The following is a 20675-nucleotide window of genomic DNA, read 5'->3' on the forward strand; positions in this document are numbered from 1 at the left end:
GTATCTTCCGACACGCACTGCTGTATCTTCCGACGCCCACCACTGTCATGTCACTGCCCTGGCTTGGCCCCGCAGAACAAGGCTTTCCTTGCCCGACACACGCTCAGTGCAGTCCAGTTCTAGCACTAATCCCATTCCAAAGAAAATAAAAATTGAAGCTGGTTTGCACAAGCTGCTCAAATGCCTCTCCTCCTTCGCATTGATGGTACGGCAACACCCCTTTTGCCCTTGAACACCGGCCCAGTCCAAGTGAAAGGGACTGGAGAGGGCACACACAGGCTCTAATGCTGCTGTAGTAAATATTCAGGTTACATTTTTAGTGAGTGTGGGTCGCCTTATACCAGAAAAGTATACTATCGAGAACTATACATAATATCCCCACCAAATGCATGACTCCACAATGGTTATTACTCAGTGCTCACCTCCCACAGTTCCGCTGGGGTTCAATTAGATTTTTCAGTATTCTTGTCATCGTGCACCATATTTTGGATGGTTCGTACAGAGTTTGATCAATCAAGGTCTCTGCTTACTAATGGTGCTGTAGGTTTCTTCAGGCTCCTTTTTAATATTGCCAACAATCGAGACAGCCCAATGCCATCTCAGGGGAGTCAAGAAAGTGTGATTTGCCACCTTTGATCTTTTTTAGCTGGGAAGAGCAACATATATTTCAACTTTTTTTCTCAGTCTCTGCTGCATCACTTCAAAAGATTTTCTATGACACTCTGGTATGTACAGCAGTCCAGAAATATCTGTTGACAGACCTATGCACTGTGAAATCTTGCCTAACCTGGCCCATTGCTGGATGGCTAGTTAATCACAGACATTTAATATACAGGCTACATTTATGCCCACAGAGGGGCAAGTGACATGTGGCCGTCTCAACAGAAAAGAACTTGTAGAGTGCCTTAGGTTTAAATATTTACAAGAGCTATTCCTAAGAAGTCCTCAGCCCATTTTGGGAACCTTAGGAAGCACAAATTATTTTGGTGAGATCTTCTTCCAGTGCCTTCAACTTTTGGTTCTAACAATTGTTTAGTTTCTTAAAGTTTAATTATAGAAGTATGCATGTTGGATATGTTGTTCATAATGGTTTCTTTGATTGCTTCAGTTGCCTTTGCACTCTCACCAACTTTTCTGAGGTCTGCTCTGATTACAAATCTTGACACACTGTCTATATTATGTTCTGGTGTCACACATTTAATGTTCAAATGTCACAAAAATAAGGAGTCAATGACCCTGCACCATCCATGGAAAATGAGAATGGGGCAGGTATCTTTCAGGGCCATAGTGCCAGCGGCAGTCATGTACTGTATCTTTTTTGCCTGTACCATCATTTGTGGTTTATCTTCAACTGCATTGGCTACTGAATAGCTGATCATTATAGGTTTTTGCAAGTAAAGCAGTCCGTCATGGTGTACATACCCCCTCTGAACCTTGGTGTATGCAACTTTTTACAGAACGTTTCCAGCTTCTTGTGGCTACTTAAGAGTGTTCAGAAAAGGAACAATGCTTCAGGAAATAAACTTGGTTCCTATTCCCCTTTCTGGGGGTTGTTCTCATATATAACCATTAATTAAGTTTCACATTGTGCCTTCTAAAGAACCAGGAGGCAGGTAGGTGCTTTCATCTCCATCAGTGCTCTCCTGGATTAGCATCCTCAGCATGAGAGGCCCAACAACTCACCTTCTAAATTATGTCTAGGTCCCAGCAAGATCCCCTTCAGGTCTTCTAGTTTTCCTTTTTGCCTCACAGGATCAGCACTAATTTCTTTTGAGGCCACAAAGATGGCGCCAACCTGGCATGCTAACCAAACCCAGTGGTAGGGCAAATGGTGCCACCCCAGCTTTCACCAGCAATCCGGTGCCACACCTATCATTGGGTACCCATTGCCTTGCTGCTGCAGGCCAAGACCTTCCGGACCAGACCAGCCAATTGCCCCAATGCCATCTCTGCAGTCAATCACAGAGTTCAACTAGAGTCAGCGAGGCTACTTGGTACCCCAGCTGAGCCCACCACCCACAAACAAACCCAAGCAGAAGTGCCAGTGCACCACAGCACGACTGATTGCCATGCCTTATCTCATTCACACGCTGGTGCACAGGAAACACCTAACAGGGCAAAAGGAGCCAGACAAGGCGGAAATCCCAGTTTAGTTTAAGTTACAGGTATTGTGAAAACTCAGATGGTATGTGATTTATATAACATTAAAATAAAACCCAGCACAGACGAGAAACTGCACATCCAGAACGGCCGTCCAGTCGGATCTACCCCTCATGGCTTCTGAATGTTGGAGCACACGTGTCTTATGCTTAGGTAGTGCCCAACCTGTCAACCATTTCCACTTGCTGCAACAATGGAGAATGGACAAAAAAGTTGAGTCGAGAAGCAGGGAAGGGGTTAGCATTTTTTGAAGTGCTTCCAAATCTGCAAGGGCGCCTTAAGAGGCTTTCACATACCACCATCTTCCTCCTCCTTCCCCAAATCCCCCTTCGGCCTGGTCTTCTGTCCGGGTGTCACAATTTCCCTCCTTGTTAAAGGACTGTCACATTAAGTCTTTTAAGGTTTATTTATATATACATAAATATTTTGTTGCAGTGAAAGATTACCAATACCAAATATGACATGGGAGGGCTGCAAGCATCCAGAAAGACCAATCCAATGATCTACACACAGGACGGCATCAGCCTCAAATCCACCCATGGACCGCCAGATGCTTATGCTTCTACTTCTCCTTCGCCTCCTTAGGCTCTTTAGCACCCTCCTCCAGCTGGAGACTTTCTGGTGCTTCACGATAAGCAGGAAATGTCTCCCAGGGGCTGCTCAGGTCAAACTTGCGGAACTCCTGGGAAAGTTCGACAGGTTCTGCCACAACCCGCTTCACTTCATCATCGTAACGCACCTAGGAAATAAAAGACAAAACAATTGTGAACAAAGATGTCCCTCATCTCTCTCTCTAGGGGTGGAAGTGTGTGTGTGTGCGCAAAAAGAAGCCCCACCAAGACCACCGCGTACAAGAATAAGCTGCAGTGGCATGGGGTCTCAGCGGAGACAGCTCTTAGCAGGAACATACACCATTCTATAGTCTAGAGTGGAATGGGGGCTAAGACCACCTCGTACAAGAATAAGCTGCGGCGGCATGGGGTCTCAGCGGAGACAGCTCTCTTCTGGAACTTACAGCATTCTATAGTCTATGAGGGGAAGAGGAGCCAAGACACCTTGTACGAGAATAAGCTGCAGCGGCATGGGGTCTCAGCGGAGACAGCTCTCTTCTGGAACTTACAGCATTCTATAGTCTATGAGGGGAAGAGGAGCCAAGACACCTTGTACGAGAATAAGCTGCAGCGGCATGGGGTCTCGGTGGAGACAGCTCTCTTATCGAACAAACAGCATTCTATAGTTTATGGTGGGAAGAGGAGCCGAGACCACCTCGTACGAGAATAAGCTGCAACATCATGGGGTCTAAGCGCACACAGCTCTCAGCAGCACTAACACCATTATATAGTCTAAACTGAAAGAGGAGCCAAGACCACCTCGTACGAGAATAAACTGCAATGGCATGGGGTGTCAGAAGAGACGGCTTCTATTGAACAAACACCATTCTATAGTCTATGGTGGGAAGAGGAGTCAAGACCACCTCGTACAAGAATAAACTGCAGCAGCATGGGGTCTCAGAAGAGACAGCTCTCTGCAGAACAAACACCATTCTATAGTCTATAGTAGAAAAAAGGAGCCAAGACCACCTCGTACGAGAATAAGCTGCAGCGGCACGGGGTCTCAGCGGAGACAGCTCCTGCAGCACAAACACCATAATATAAACTATGGTGGGAAGAGGAGCCTAGGTACGCAGAATACTGGAGGGTCCTCATAGCTGGATCACAGCCACTATGTTTCTATTGCATCTTTGGCACAATCTTTCACCAATGAAACCGAATGTCACATACAAGGCACCTGGTAGAGTAACACAGAATAGAAGCAATTATAGACAATCCCTTGCTCCTTCTAGCCCTGGCAAGTGATTGCACAACTGCAAGGGTACACTGTTTATTGACATTGGAAAGATGAAGGGCTCCTGTGCCAAGGTGGTGAGAGCTTAACTCGCTGAGCTGTCTTACTCTCTAAGTTATTTTGACTACATGAAAAAGGTGCAAGTTGAAGGATGTCTAATGACAGCCATTAAAGTGAAGGTGTAGGAAGGGGATGAACCATGGGCACCTTCTACACAATACATAGGAATCTGCGGCTCATGTTCATGTGATCTCATGCTCTAGATGCTACAGGTGTCTCCCACCCTATGCTCAAGGACACGCATTGAGCCTCTATGCAGTGTCCTATGCTCAAGCACACACTTTGAGCCTCTATGCCTATGCTCAAGCACACACTATAAGCCTCTATGCAGCGCCCTGTGCTCAAGGACACACTATGAGCCTCTATGCAGCGTCCTATACACAAGCGCACATTATGAGCCTCTATGCAGCGCCCTAGGCACAAGGACACGCTAGGAGCCTCTAAGCAGCACCCCATGCTCAAGCACACTAAGCGCCTCTATGCAGCGTCCTATGATCAAGGACACGCTATGAGCCTTTATGCAGGGTCCTATGCTCCAGGAAACGCTATGAGTCTCTATTCAACAGCATTCATGTCAAAACCCATGCAGCAGTAAGACGCGAGCTACAGGGGTCTTCCACCCCATGTTCAAGCCAACTGTTTGAGCCTTTAAGTAGGAACATTTAGCAGTGCTACAGAGATCGCATATACAGCAATAGGGGCCATGCTACAGGTGTGTTCCCTTTCATGTTCAAGCACATACTATAGGCGTTTATGCAGCAACATTCTAAGCAGTGCCACAGGGGTCTCCCATGCAGCAATAATGGCCAAGCCACAGTTGGTCAAGGCCACGCTTGAGCCTCTATGCCACAACCTTCGAAGAGATCTCACAAGTAAGATTTGCTATCTGCACCCATCTGGCGCTCAAAGCTCTGCTATGGGCACCTTAAGCACAGTACTAAAGTCCTCCCAGGGGGAGCTCCCTCCAATGCTCACAGACAGTATAGGGGTATCTCATACCAAAGGCAAGTCGAGGAACATCTCCCATCTTACACTTAAGGCGCGGTATCAGCCTCCTACATCCAATCTACAAGGTCACTCTAGAGCTGTCTCACCCCAACACTAAAGGTCATGCAATGATCAACATACGGCCACCCTACGGATGACCCAACCCCAACACTAAAGGCCAGGCAATGTTCAACACAAGGCCACCCATGAAAGGACTCACCCCAGCACTAAAGGCCATGCAATGGTCAACACAAGGCCACCACAGGGATGTCTCGCCCCCAACACAAAAGGCCAGGCAAAGGTCATTACAAGGCCACCTTAGAGAGGTCTCATCCCCAACACAAAAGGCCATGCAATGGTCAACACAAGGCCGCCCTATAGAGGTCTTATCCCCCAACACTAAAGGCCAGGCAATGGTCAAAACAAGGCCACCCTACAGAGGTCTCATCCCCAACACTAAAGGCCAGTCAATGGTCAACACAAGGCCACCCTACAGAGGTCTCATCCCCAACACAAAAGGCCAGGAAATGGTCAAGACAAGGCCACCCTAGAGACGTCTCACCCCCAACACTAAAGGCCATTCAATGGTCAACACAGGGCCACCCTAGAGACGTCTCACCACCTACACTAGAGGCCAGGCAATGGTCAACACAAGGCCATCCTACAGAGGTCTCACCCTCAACACTAAAGGTCATGCAATGGCCAACACAAGGTCACCCTAGGGATATCTCATCCCCAACACTAAAGGCCATGCAATGGTCAACACAAGGTCACCCTACAGAGGTCTCACCCCCAACACTAAAGGCCATGCAATGGTCAACACAAGGCCACCCTAGAGAGGTCTCACCCCAACACTAAAGGTCATACAATGGTCAACACAAGGCCACCCTAGAGAGGTCTCACCCCCAACACTAAAGGTCATGCAATGGTCAACACAAAGCCACCCTAGAGAGGTCTCACGGAAAACACTAAAGGTCATGCAATGGTCAACACAAGGCCACACTACAGAAGTCTCACCCCCAACACTAAAGGTCATGCAATGGTCAACACAAGGCCACCCTAGAAAGGTCCCACCCCCAACACTACAGGCCATGCAATGGTCAACAAAAGGCCACCCTAGAGATGTCTCATCCCCAACACAAAAGGCCATGCAATGGTCAACACAAGGCCACCCTATAGAGGTCTTATCCCCCAACACTAAAGGCCAGGCAATGGTCAAAACAAGGCCACCCTACAGAGGTCTCATCCCCAACACTAAAGGCCAGTCAATGGTCAACACAAGGCCACCCTACAGAGGTCTCACCCCCAACACTAAAGGCCATGCAATGGTCAACACAAGGCAACCCTGAGGAGGTCTCACCCCCAACACTAAAGGCCATGCAATGGCAACACAAGGCCACCTTAGAGATGTCTCAACCCCAACACTAAAGGCCGTGCAATGGTCAACACAAGGCCACCTTAGGGATGTCTCACCCCCAACACTAAAGGTCATGCAATGGTCAACACAAAGCCACCCTAGAGAGGTCTCACGGAAAACACTAAAGGTCATGCAATGGTCAACACAAGGCCACACTACAGAAGTCTCACCTCCAACACTAAAGGCCATGCAATGGTCAACACAAGGCCACCCTAGAAAGGTCCCACCCCCAACACTACAGGCCATGCAATGGTCAACAAAAGGCCACCCTAGAGATGTCTCATCCCCAACACAAAAGGCCATGCAATGGTCAACACAAGGCCACCCTATAGAGGTCTTATCCCCCAACACTAAAGGCCAGGCAATGGTCAAAACAAGGCCACCCTACAGAGGTCTCATCCCCAACACTAAAGGCCAGTCAATGGTCAACACAAGGCCACCCTACAGAGGTCTCACCCCCAACACTAAAGGCCATGCAATGGTCAACACAAGGCCACCCTGAGGAGGTCTCACCCCCAACACTAAAGGCCATGCAATGGCAACACAAGGCCACCTTAGAGATGTCTCAACCCCAACACTAAAGGCCGTGCAATGGTCAACACAAGGCCACCTTAGGGATGTCTCACCCCCAGCACTTAGGGTCATGCAATGGTCAACACAAGGCCACCCTACAGAGGTCTCACCCCCAACACTAAAGGACATTCAATGGTCAACACAAGGCCACCCAAAAGAGGTCGCACCCCCAACACTAAAGGTCATGCCATGGTCAACACAAGGCCACCCTAGAGAGGTCTCATGGAAAACACTAAAGGTCATGCAATGGTCAACACAAGGCCACCCTAGAGAAGTCTCACCCCCAACACTAAAGGCCAAACAATGGTCAACACAAGGCCACCCTAGGGATGTCTCATCCCAAACACTAAATGGCCATGCAATGGTCATTACAAGGCCACCCTAGAGAAGTCTCAACCACAATACTAAAGGCAACGCAATGGTCAACACAAGGCCACCCTAGGGATGTCTCACTCCCAACACTAAAGGCCATGCAATGGTCAACACAAGGCCACCCTTGAGATGTCTCATAGAAAACACTAAAGGCCATGCAATGGTCAACACAAGGCCACCCTACAGAGGTCTCAGCCCCAACACTAAAGGCCAGGCAATGGTCAACACAAGGCCACCCTACAGAGGTCTCAGACCCAATACTAAAGGCAATGCAATGGTCAACACAAGGCCACACTACAGAGGTCTCAACCCCAATACTAAAGGCAATGCAATGGTCAACACAAGGCCACCCTTGAGATGTCTCACTCCCAACACTCAAGGCCATGCAATGGTCAACATAAGGCCACCCTACAGAGGTCTCAGCCCCAACACTAAAGGCCAGGCAATGGTCAACACAAGGCCACCCTTGAGATGTCTCACCACCAACACTACAGGCCATGCAATGATCAACACAAGGCCACCCTGGAGAAGTCTCACCCCAACACTAAAGGTCATGCAATGGTCAACACAAGGTCACCATAGGGATGTCTCACCCTCAACACTAAAGGGCATGCAATGGTCAACACAAGGCCACCCTAGAGAGGTCTCACGGAAAATACTAAAGGTCATGCAATGGTCAACACAAGGCCACCCTAGAGAGGTCTCACCCCCAACACTAAAGGCCATCCTACAGAGGTCTCAACCCCAACAATAAAGGCAATGCAATGGTCAACATAGGGCTATCCCAGAGAGGTCTCACCCCAAACACTAAAGGCCATGCAATGGTCAACACAAGGCCACCCTACAGACGTCTCACCCCCAACTCTAAAGGCCATGCAATGGTCAACACAAGGCCATCTTAGAGAGGCCTCATCCCCAACAGTATAGGCCTTGCAATGGTCAACAGAAGGCCATCCTAGAGAAGTTTCACCCCCAACACTAAAGGCCATGCAATGGTCATTACAAGGCCACCCTAGAGGCTTCTCATCCACAACACTAAAGGTCATGCAATGGTCAACACAAGGCCACCCTACAGAGGTCTCAACCCCAGCACTAAAGGCCATGCAATGGTCAACACAAGGCCACCCTACAGAGGTCTCACCCCCAATACTAAAGGCCGTGCAATGGTCAACACAAGGCCACCCTAGGGATGTCTCACCCTCAACACTAAAGGTCATGCAATGGTCAACACAAGACCACCCTAGAGAGCTTTCACCCCAACACTAAAGTTCATGCAATGGTCAACACAAGGTCACCCTACAGAGGTCTCAGTCCCAACACTAAAGGCCATGCAATGGTCAACACAATGCCACCCTAGGGGTGTCTCACCCTCAACACTAAAGGTCATGCAATGGTCAACACAAGGCCACCCTAGAGAGGTCTCACCCCAACACTAAAGGCCATGCAATGGCAGCACAAGGCCACCCTAGAGAGGTCTCACCCCCAACACTAAAGGCCATGCAATGGTCAACACAAGGCCACCCTAGAGAGGTCTCACCCCCAACACTAAAGACCCTGCAATGGCAACACATGGCCACCCTAGAGAGTTCTCACCCCCAAAACTAAAGACCATGCAATAGTCAACACAAGGCCACCCTAGAGAGGTCTCATGGAAAACACTAAAGGTCATGCAATGGTCAACACAAGGCCACCCTAGAGAAGTCTCACCTCCAACACTAACAGCCATGCAATGGTAATCTCTCACTAAAGGCTCCGCAACTGCCCTTTCCCATGGACCACACAAGGAAACACCAGGTTAATCTCTGACCCAACAAAACGCAAGGCTGGGGGTATCTCACAGCCATCACTCAAGGCCACGCTAAGAACAGCTCTGAATCAACACTTGTCATGTGCTATGTGTACGTCTTGCTCCCCAGAACATACATTCATTCATTACAAAAGCTTGATTCCGATCATTATTTCATTGCATGTATTCATTATAAAGCGTCAGCTTCGATACAGATAGAATAGCTCATGTGTTATATATTCAACAGCGTGATTTATGAAGAATAATACATTTAGGCAAATGTGCAGGAGAAATTGACGTGTCTCACACTGTGTGGCGCAATCATGGGGTCTCTTTCTATCTTGTAAGTCGGATGCACAGGCAACTCGACAGAGGGGATGGCCAGCTGTCAGAGGGAGCATCGAAGCTGCACATCTGCTTGGAGGACTCGACCTGCCAAAGCCCAGAGACCGATCCAGGCATCGCTTGCAGCAGACTGACACACCTAACTCCTATGATGGAGGCATTGATGGTGCTAATGTATACACGAGGGACTCTGACAAAGATGTTATGTTAGGGACACTTCTAGAGCGCACGACTCACCCTGGGGCATCTCGGCGCTATACCTAGTAGTATGCTGAGGGGGAGTAAGAGAGGAAAGACACAGCAGCAAAAATAGAACCCTGAGTGATCAGAACAAAAAGGTTTTCAGTTGTTTCCTAAAGACTGTGAGAGAGGGGCAAGTATGTATGGAAATGGGAAGCAAGTTGCAGTAGCGTGGCGCAAGATATGAGAAGGCCCTCCCCCCGGAACGGGTAAGGCGGATTCGGGGGGTCTTCAGGAGTTCCAGAGCATTAGACCTTAGGTTGAGAGTAGTGGTCATTTTGGTTAGTTTGTTTGCCAGATATTTGGGGCCTTTACCGTTTAAGGCCTTATACGTAAGGCAACAGGTCTTAAAGTGTGCTCGATCCGAAATCGGGAGCCAATGAAGGTCTAGAAGCAGAGGGGCTGAAGGCGAGCCTGCAGGGCGATTTAGGATCATTCGAGCAGCGGTTATTTGGATGACCTGTAGCTTCTTCAGCAGCGTCGGGCCAAGTTCTGCCAGCAGAGCATTGCCGTAATCGAGGTGACAGATCACCATGGCCTGGACTAGTGTTCTGTGGTGCTTGATGGGGAGATAGGGGAGGATCTTCCGTAGAAGCCGAAGGCTAAAATAGCAGGAGCTGGAAATTGCTGCTACATGTTACTTCATAGAGAGTGCCTGGTCAAGTTTAAACCCCAGGTTTTTCACTACTTGTTTGGGAGCCGGTGCGGTACCCAGCTCTCGCGGCCACCACTCCTCGGACCAAAAAAGAGGAGCTTTCCCAATTAACAGGATTTCCGTTTTACTCGGGTTTAATTGGAGATAATTCTCGGTCATCCAATTGGAAATGGTAATCATTCCGGCTGCGAAGCGTAGGTGTTCTGAAGTTGCTTTTGGGTTATTTTAAGATAAACTGGGTGCCGTCCGCATATGAGATTATCTCAAACCCGTATGACTCTGCTATTTTAGCTAAAGGGGACATGTACAGATTAAACAAGGTGGGGCTGAGACATGAGCCCTGGGGAACGCCTTTGTCCAGACAGCATTTGTCTGAGCGATAAGGTCCCAGCATAATTGTTTGGTTTCTATCAGATAGGAAATTTTGTAACCATTTCAGTGCTTGATCTTGGGTGCCGCAGGAACGCAATCTCTCCGACAGCTTAGAGTGGGCGATAGTGTCGAATGCTGCGGAGAGATCCAGGAGAACCAGGATAGCTGATCCTCCGGCGTCCATTTCTTGCCTCAGTGAGTCGGTCACTGCCAGGATTGCAGTTTCAGTGCTGAATCCTGGACGAAAACCTGACTGCGAAGGGTCTAGAAAATTGTTGGATTCAAGGTAGTGACTCAGCTGTCTATTTATGGCTGATTCAAGTGATTTGCCCAACACGGACAGTAGTGATATGGGGCGATGGTTACCGAGTACATGGGGGTCTGCCGTCGGTTTTTTCAGGATGGGGCGGACAAACGCTTCCTTCCAGATGGAAGGAATAAAGCCCGACCTGATGGAACTGTTGAACATTCCGTGAACTTCCAGAGCGCAACACGAGGCTATGAGGGCCATAGTTCTAGGGGGGCACATGTCACTAGGGGAACCAGATTTTGCCGAGGAGAGCAAAGTATTGACTTCCATTATAGAGAGGGGTTCAAATTGTTTGAGATTGCCAAGGATCTTCTGGTTAATTGCTACGGGACTCGTGAGGGAAGTTGTGGTCTGGGCTAATGGAGATGGGAAATTACCATAAATCAAATTAATTTTATCCTCAAAGTGGGTTGCAAGGGAATTGCAGAGTTCCTGTGACTCCATTTGAGGCAATCTACAGGTTTGGGGGGAGACAAAGTCTTTCACTATGTTGAATAAAGTTTTTGAAGAGTTGGTAGCTTGATCAATTTGTTTTAGGATGAAAGATTTCCTTGCTATTTTTATGTTTCGATGATATTTAGATAAGGATTGTTTATAGGTGTGTCGGTCCATAGGGGTTTTACTGGTTCTCCAGCATCTCTCCAGGGCTTTACACCTGGATTTCTCCGCGCTAAGCTCCCCTGTATACCAGGGGGCTGATTGTCGCTGTTTGGAGGGACGGAATTTTTTCGCGGGAATTGGGGAGTCAAAAACTGAAGTTAGTCTGGTGGTAAAATTCTTCAACCGTTCCAAGACATCTAAATCTGCCGGTGTAACTGCCTGTGGCAGTGAAGTGTAGGCAGCCTCAAAGGCTTCCAAGGATAGGTTGTTCCAAGGTCTGCGAAGTTGAAATGAACGTGCTTCAGATCCCGGTAGTACATTGGTATACTGCCGTCGTATGGAGAAGGGGTCCATGAAATGATCAGACCATGTGAAGGGAAGGGGAGGGAGCCCAAATAGAAGCCCAATATTGGTAAAGATTAGGTCAAGAGCGTGGCCTGCCCTATGCGTGGGGGCCGTTGAAAGTAGGGAAAGCCCGATTTGGTTTAGGCTATTTAGGAGGTTGCTCATCTCTGGGTTCCCTAAGACTTCGCCATGGAAATTGAAGTCCTCAAGCAAGATAAAATTGCTGGATGCTAGGGCTTGCAGGGTGATCAGCTAGACTAGTTCATTTGAAAAGTGGGTCCTGGGCCCCGGGGGCCGATAGATCAGAGCCCCGTTCCAGCTGTCAGATGGTGATCTAGTGAGCTTAAAAAAGCCTAGTTCAAAGCTGGCCGTGCAATGTGTGGCAGTCCATTGGACGTTTAGGTGGTCTTTGAAGGCTATTGCGATCCCGCCCCCCTGTTTCCCCTGTCTATCCAAATGGATTCATTTATAGCCATCAGGGATTGCTAGGTTAATCTGGGGGTGATTTGAGGGGTTTACCCATGTTTCTATGAGAAGACACAAATCTGGGGAGTAAGAGCTGACCATATCCCAGATTTCAATGGGGTGCTTGGCTAGGGATCTGACATTGCAAAGAATAAATATTGGGCTGAATTGGCCTACATCCGCCAAGACGTCCCCCTTTGGCCCGTCCGGAGTGTTTATTTTGCAGTGGAAGGAACATGTCTTGCATGCTACCGGTCCTTCAAGATTAAGTGGAAAAGTATCCGGGCAGTTAGCCATGGTAGTGAACTGTGAAGCATTTCCCGTTCTACAATCCAGTAACGCCTTGGGGGGATAAGTTATCCGTGTCGGGGGAGGTGAGGGACAACTGATTTGGGCAGCGTTTTCGGGCTTGGGGCTTGTAAGGGCGCAGACGGGCTTGCCTAGTGCGCGCATTCGGCGCGCTGCGCGTGTGCTCAGGCGTCAGCATTTATGCCCATGGAGTCGTAGCTACTAGACCGCCTCCCGCTTGTACCACCAAGATGGCGGCCGTCCCAAGCAGGAAGTCAGGTCTCTGCCCCCGGTGACCAAGAGCGTGGCTCCCGGGAGGCAACACAGCCAGCAAAAACGTAAGTGCAAAGATAGCAATATTGAAAAACTTTTAAAGGAATTAGCATCAACAGCGATTAAAAAGCGAAGATTACCAGCTCTGGCGCGCTTTCCCGGCTTCCGCCTCAGGAAAACTAGGTAAAGATGGAGCCCATCAATGATTTCACTTACTGATCACCATATGATTGCTGCCATTTTTTCTCGTACTTACACATTTCATGTTTTTACTTTTCTACATTAATTTCTCAGCTAATATGCATTCATACCATCTGCACTACAAGCAGGTGCTAAAATGTAATAATGCCTATTAAAAATACAGAGATGGTGGATTTCCTCTGCGTGCCCAATATTTGGCGAAACGGACTCCAAAACGAAGCAAGGAATATAATGCTTCAGTGCCTGAAAGATATTTAACCGCTGGGAATCATCTTTGCTTAAGTCGTGGAAGGCACGCAGAATCAAGCCTTTCTGTATTTCTTGCTCATTTCGGAAAGTTGGTTCATATACCTGTGCATGTCAGGGGGCAATGGAAGTTTATACGGGTTGCATTTACAATGGAACTAGTAAAAAGATTTCCCACATGAAAACTCAAGGCCACTCTGAGAATCTCCGACTACACTTCGTTCCCTCTCAAGGCAGTCGTATGAGGCAGACAGCTAAGGCCACTCTAAGCACTGTCCATTCAACACACAAAGTGACTCCTGTGCACTCCAACGTTTCCTGCAACCTTCCACCATACTGGCTAGGAGGACGCAATGCACTACTCCCCCTGTCTTCAAAATACTGGCACTTTGGAAAGCCTCTGCTATCCACAAGGCCTCCTCCCTCCTATCACGCCCCTTCCTTTCTTCACTCATGGACCTCGTCTTCCAGTCTACCAGCTTCCATCTGAACTCTGCAGTGACCTTAGACTGGCAGAAAAAGATGCACAGTTAATGCCATGCTTGCCATCTTCCACCCAACAACAATGCTTCATTAGAGGTGTCTCACATCCTGACATCCTGCACTCTCTCACTGAGATAGGAAGGACAGCTGTGGGACCGAGGGTGTTTCCTCCATGTATGATCACTTGTGTGAGATACAAACGACTCCGCTATTCTTGTAAGTAACGCATGTGCTTGTTCTTAAGAACCATCACCAGATAAGACTAGGGCTCCCCGTTCAGCATTATCCACTGGGCTGGAGAACAGGATATCCCACATGTGGGTGACAAGCAGATGGAGGCAAGGTCTACGTCACCATCAATCACATCAGGCAGGATCCTGGCACTTCACGTGAGGGGGGCCTCCCGGTCCTTTTTCTGTCCTACATCTTAATGGCAGGACTTATGGCAAACAAGCAGAACCAGCTTGCAGTCACAGGAAACATTAACAGTAATACAGTGACTGGCCCCTATCTGCTGTTGGTCGCAGAAGCAAGACGCTGGACAAGAGAGAGAAGTAGTATTCAGAAAGCCCCAGTGTTTATCTAAAACTGGTAGGAAATGCAGAGTATCCCAGAATAAGAGAGATGGAAGAGTCCAGGGGAAAGAATTGAAATGAGCTAACTAACAGAAAGAAGAAGGCACTTCTGGCTGGAGGAGGACAGAAAACAAGAGAACCAAGGGGCCTCAAGGTTATTGACAGAGGAGAAGTATCTGAAACAGAAGCAGTGGAGAAGACAGGGAAGCGACTTGTTTTTGCTTCAGCACTACAAGGAAGCAGTAACTCAACACAGGATTATTGCCTTCTGCCACCTTATATTCAAGGTCACGCCAAGGACATTTTATACCAACACTCATACCATGCTGTTCATGTCTCTCACCTGATACAGGCCACTCTGGAGGCTTCTCTCAGCCAATGCACAGGTAGCGCCAAGAAAACCTGTCTCTCCATCTCAGACTCGAAGCCACACTAGGGCTTCTCTCATCCGACATAAGACACAATACAGGGATCACCTAGCATCACTCGTCGTGCTCCCACCAGACACAAGCCCATGAGAAAGGGACCTCCTAACATCATCAGCTGTGCTCCCTCCAGACACAAACCCATGATACAGAGATCTAACACCATCAGTCGTGCACTCACCAGGCACAAGGCCGAGATCTAGAGATCTAACACCATCAGTCGTGGTCCCACCAGAGACAAGCTCATGAGATAGAGATCTAACACCATCAGTCGTGCTCTCACCAGACACAAGCCCATGATACAGAGATATAACACCATCAGTCGTGCTCCCACCAGACACAAGCTCATGATACAGAGATCTAACACCATCAGTCGTGCTCCCACCAGACACAAGCTCATGATACAGAGATATAACACCATCAGTCGTGCTCTCACCAGACACAAACCCATGATACAGAGATCTAACACCATCAGACGTGCTCCCACCAGACACAAGCTCATGATATAGAGATCTAACACCATCAGTCGTGCTCCCACCAAACACAAGTTCATGATACAGAGATCTAACACCATCAGTCTTCCTCCCACCAGACACAAGCCCATGATACAGAGATCTAACACCATCAGTCGTGCTCCCACCAGACACAAGCCCATGATACAGAGATCTAACACCATCAGTCGTGGTCCCACCAGAGACAAGCTCATGATATAGAGATCTAACACCATCAGTCGTGCTCCCAACAGAGACAAGCACATGATATAGAGATCTTACACCATCAGTCTTCCTCCCACCAGACACAAGCCCATGATACAGAGATCTAACACCATCAGTCGTGCTCCCACCAGACACAAGCCCATGATACAGAGATCTAACACCATCAGTCGTGGTCCCACCAGAGACAAGCTCATGATATAGAGATCTAACACCATCAGTCGTGCTCCCAACAGAGACAAGCACATGATATAGAGATCTTACACCATCAGTCGTGCTCCCACCAGACACAAGCTCATGATATAGAGATCTAACACCATCAGTCTTCCTCCCACCAGACACAAGCACATGAGATAGAGATCTTACACCATCAGTCGTGCTCCCACCAGACACAAGCTCATGATACAGATATCTAACACCATCAGTCGTGCTCCCACCAGACACAAGCCCATGGTAACGGGACCTCCCTACACCATCAGTCGTGCTCCCACCAGACACAAGCCTATGGTAACGGGACCTCCCAACACCATCAGTCGTGCTCCCACCAGAGACAAGCACATGATATAGAGACCTAACAGCATCATTTGTGCTCCCACCAGACACAAGCTCATGATGAACAAGTTACTTACCTTCGGTAACGCTTTTTCTGGTGGATACAGTATCTGCCTGTGGATTCCTCACCTTGTGAATATCCCTTGCGCCAGCAACATTCGGAAACTTTTGTAGCAGTCCACGCCGATGAGGCCGAAGACGACGTCACAGAGACACGGCTCCGCTCGCGACTCCGCTGACGTCACCGGCTCCATAAGAGGACCTCGTCGGCGTGATGACGTCAGTTCCGCCCCTTTTTTCCGTGCCTTCGAGGCACACGGACGGACTAACAGCAATATGTACATAAACAGTATACACAGTACACAATATGCATATCAACACACTCAGTGTGGAAAATAAATAACAAAGCAGAAGTATTAACATAATGCCTTTGACAGTGATAAACACATTTGAAACCCATCAAAAGAATTACAGGCATAGAGTCACTGGTATAGAAGGATGGACAACGGGGAGGCGGGTGGGTCAGTGAGGAATCCACAGGCAGATACTGTATCCACCAGAAAAAGCGTTACCGAAGGTAAGTAACTTGTTCTTCTGATGGATACATCTGCCAGTGGATTCCTCACCTTGTGAATAGATTCCACAGCAGTCCCCACTCCCAGAGGAGGGTGTCCATCCCCCTATACCAGAAAGTCCTGAAGGACGGAACGAGCAAAGTGTCCGTCCCTCCTCACCTCGGTGTCCAAGCAATAATGTTTAGCGAAGGTATGGAGGGAGGCCCAAGTTGCCGCCCTACAAATGTCCTCCACAGGAACACCCCTAGATAAGGCAGATGTAGAAGACTTCGCCCTGGTAGAATGAGCCCTCAAACCCTCCGGAGGCTCCTTACCAGCTAGGGAGTAGCAGATCTTGATGCAAAGCACAATCCATCTTGAAAGGGTGCGCTTGTGCACCGCACGACCCTTTCTGCAGCCAGCAAAACCCACAAAGAGCTGGTCATCAATCCTGGAATCCCTTGTCCTGTCCAGGTAGAAGCTCACCGCCCTCTTAGGGTCCAAGCGGTGAAGTCTCTCCTCCTCCTTGGAAGTGTGTGGGGGAGGATAGAAAGAAGGAAGGGTAATGGACTGCCCCAGATGGAAGGGAGTTACCACCTTAGGTAAAAATGCAGCCCTGGTCCCGAGTACCATTCGTTCAGCATGAATGGTCAAGAATGGGGGTTTCGAACTTAGAGCTTGAAGCTCACTTACCCTCCTTGCCGAGGTGATTGCAACGAGGAATACCGTCTTAAAAGACAAGAGCCTCATGGGACACTTGTGTAAGGGCTCGAAAGGAGAACCCATGAGATAGGTTAAGACAAGGTTCAAGTCCTATTGAGGCACAATAAAGGGAGTTGGAGGAAATTTGTTTGTAAGACCCTTTATAAAACGAAGAACAATAGGAGACTTAAACAGCGACGGCTGATCCGGCAAACAAAGGAAAGCCGATAGAGCCGATAGATATCCTTTCACAGTAGCCACAGCAAAGCCTTGCTGGGCAAGAGAAAGGGCAAACTGTAGAATATTAGACAGACGAGCCTTCAAGGGATCAATGGACCTCTCTCCACACCATTTAACAAATTTAGACCACCTGTAGGAGTAAATGGACTTGGTGGAGTGTCGCCTGGCCGATAAAATAACATCCACCACATCTGGCGGGAGAGAGAAAGAATTCAGGTTGCCCCGTTCAATCTCCAGGCATGAAGGTGTAAGCTCTGGAGGTGGGGGTGTAGAACCTGCCCCTCCGACTGCGAGAGGAGGTCTGCCCTCAGAGGGAGACGGAGCGGAGGGCACGAGGAGAGGTGGAGAAGATCTGTGTACCACACCCTTCTTGGCCAATCCGGGGCGATCAATATAACTTGGGCCCGGTCTTGGCGAATCTTCCTCAGAACCCGAGGAATCAAGGGTATGGGAGGAAACGCGTAAAGGAGTCGTGAGCCCCAACTCAACTGGAACGCGTCCCCTAACGCTCCCTGCAACGGATACTGGAGACTGCAGAATGACGGGCAGTGCGCGTTCTCGTAAGTGGCAAACAGGTCCACCCAAGGAGTCCCCCACGTCTGAAAGACATGACGAACCACCTCCGGATGGAGCCTCCACTCGTGGTCGGCGGAGAACTGTCGACTGAGACTGTCCGCACGCACGTTCAGAACTCCGGCTAGATGATTTGCCATCAGACAAATCCGATGATCCTGAGCCCAGGACCATAGACGCAGGGCCTCTCTGCAGAGACAAAGAGACCCCACTCCTCCCCGTTTGTTTATATACCACATCGCGGTCGTGTTGTCCGTCAGGACTTGAACAGACTGACCGCGAAGGGAAGGGAGGAAGGCCTTGAGCGCCAAACGTATCGCCCGTAACTCCAGAAGGTTGATGTGAAGCAACCTTTCCTCTGGAGACCAAAGACCCTTGATCTCCAGATCCCCCAGATGAGCACCCCACCCTAAGGTGGATGCATCCGTTATCACTGTTGCCACCGATGGAGGTATATGGAAGGGCTTTCCTTGGGACAGATTGCCCTCCACGCTCCACCAAAATAGATCCGCCGCAGCTTCTCTGGAGATCCTCACAGACTCCCTGAGATCCCCTTTGTGCTGATACCACTGCTTGCGGAGGCACCACTGGAGCGCCCTCATGTGCCAGCGTGCATGGTTGACCAACAGTATGCAGGAGGCGAACAGACCGAGCAGGCGAAGGACCTTCAGAACTGGAACAACCGCTCCGCTGTAAAACAAAGGAATCATTTCCTGTATGTCGAGAATCCTTTGAGGAGGAGGGAATGCTCGACACACAGTAGTGTCCAGTACCGCACCTATGAACAGGTTGCGCTGAGAGGGCACCAGGTGAGATTTGGGCACATTGATCGAAAAACCCAATCTGTACAACAGCCGAGTTGTATCCTGCAGATGACACAGCACCTTCTCCGACGACTCCGCCTTGATCAGCCAGTCGTCCAAATAAGGGAAAACCGAAATTCCCGATCTTCTGAGATGGGCTGCCACCACTGCCATCACCTTCGTGAAGACTCGAGGTGCCGAAGTAAGACCAAACGGGAGGACCGCAAACTGATAATGTTGCGACCCTACCGTGAAACGGAGATACTTCCTGTGCGACTTCAGAATGGGTATGTGAAAATACGCATCCTGCAAGTCGAGCGACACCATCCAGTCCTCCTGATTCAGCGCCTGAAGAACCTGAGCAAGGGTGAGCATCTTGAACTTTTCCTGTTTCAGGTATAAGTTCAGGATCCTGAGGTCTAATATCGGACGCAATCTGCCGTCCTTTTTCGGGATCAGGAAATACCGGGAGTAGCATCCCTGACCCCTCTCCTGCTCCGGGACCACCTCTATCGCGCCTTTCTGAAACAACTTCAGGACTTCCTCCTGCAGGAGAAGACGGTGGTCCTCCGAACAAACCCCTTGGCAAGGAGGGTAATTTGGAGGGAATTCCCGAAAGGGAAGGGCGTACCCATTTTCTACAAGATCTAGAACCCAGAGATCCGTAGTTACAGATTCCCAATCTTGTAGAAAATGGGTAAGCCGGCCCCCCACAGGACCAACATGATCCGGAATGTCGGATCTAGAGCTGTTTTGCGGTGGTGGGAGGGGCTGAGGAAGAGGAGGAGGAGAGCTGACGAGAGCCACGTGTGCGACCCCTGATTCTTCCTCTGTAACCTCTGGACGAGGAACTTTGCTGCTGCTGCTGCTGCTGCTGAGTCTGTCTATAGGTACGAAAGGATGTTCTTCCAAAACCCCTGTACCTCTTAAAAGACCCTCTCGACTGAGACTGGAGTCCCAAAGATTTAGCAGTTGCCTTGCTCTCCTTGAATCTTTCCAGAGCAGCATCTGCCTTTTTCCCAAATAGGCCAGACCCATCAAACGGTAGATCCAATAGGGTCGACTGTACATCTTGAGAAAACTCAGACGTTCTGAACCAAGCACTTCTCCTAGTTGCAACAGACGACCCCATGATCCTTGCAACAGAATCCGCAGTGTCCAGCCCACTTTGGATCACTTGCCGCGCAGCCGCCTGAGCATCAGCCAAGATGTCGTTAAATCCAGATCTATCGTCCTCAGGCAATTTCGGCGCCAGTTTCTTAGCCGAGTCCATCAGTGCGTGAACATAGCGCCCCAAGAGACAAGTAGCGTTAGTCGACTTCAAAGCCATGCTGGCTGATGAAAACACCTTCTTTGCCGATTGATCCAGCCTTTTTGCCTCTCTGTCCCCAGGGACCTGTGGAAAAGCACCTTTAGACTTTCCAGAACAAGCCGCTTGAATCACCAGACTCTCTGGTGACGGATGGGATGACAAAAATTCAGGATCTCCTGGGGCCACTCTGTATCTCCTTGCGA

General features: G+C 49.2%; 1 protein-coding gene across 1 annotated transcript in view; it reads right to left on the minus strand.

The window, feature by feature from the left end:
* Positions 1 to 2547: 2547 nt before the first annotated feature.
* NDUFS3 (NADH:ubiquinone oxidoreductase core subunit S3) overlaps positions 2548 to 20675 on the minus strand; it is a 143388-nt gene continuing 125260 nt past the window's right edge. Inside the window, exon 7 of the mRNA XM_085646531.1 lies at positions 2548 to 2899. Within this exon, the coding sequence (XP_085502657.1) occupies positions 2723 to 2899 (177 nt within the window). The 3' untranslated portion in view covers positions 2548 to 2722. The remainder of the gene's footprint in view (positions 2900 to 20675) is intronic.

The sequence above is a fragment of the Triturus cristatus genome, chromosome 3_1, assembly GCF_964204655.1.
Source record: "Triturus cristatus chromosome 3_1, aTriCri1.1, whole genome shotgun sequence".
NCBI classification, from domain to species: Eukaryota; Metazoa; Chordata; class Amphibia; order Caudata; family Salamandridae; genus Triturus; species Triturus cristatus.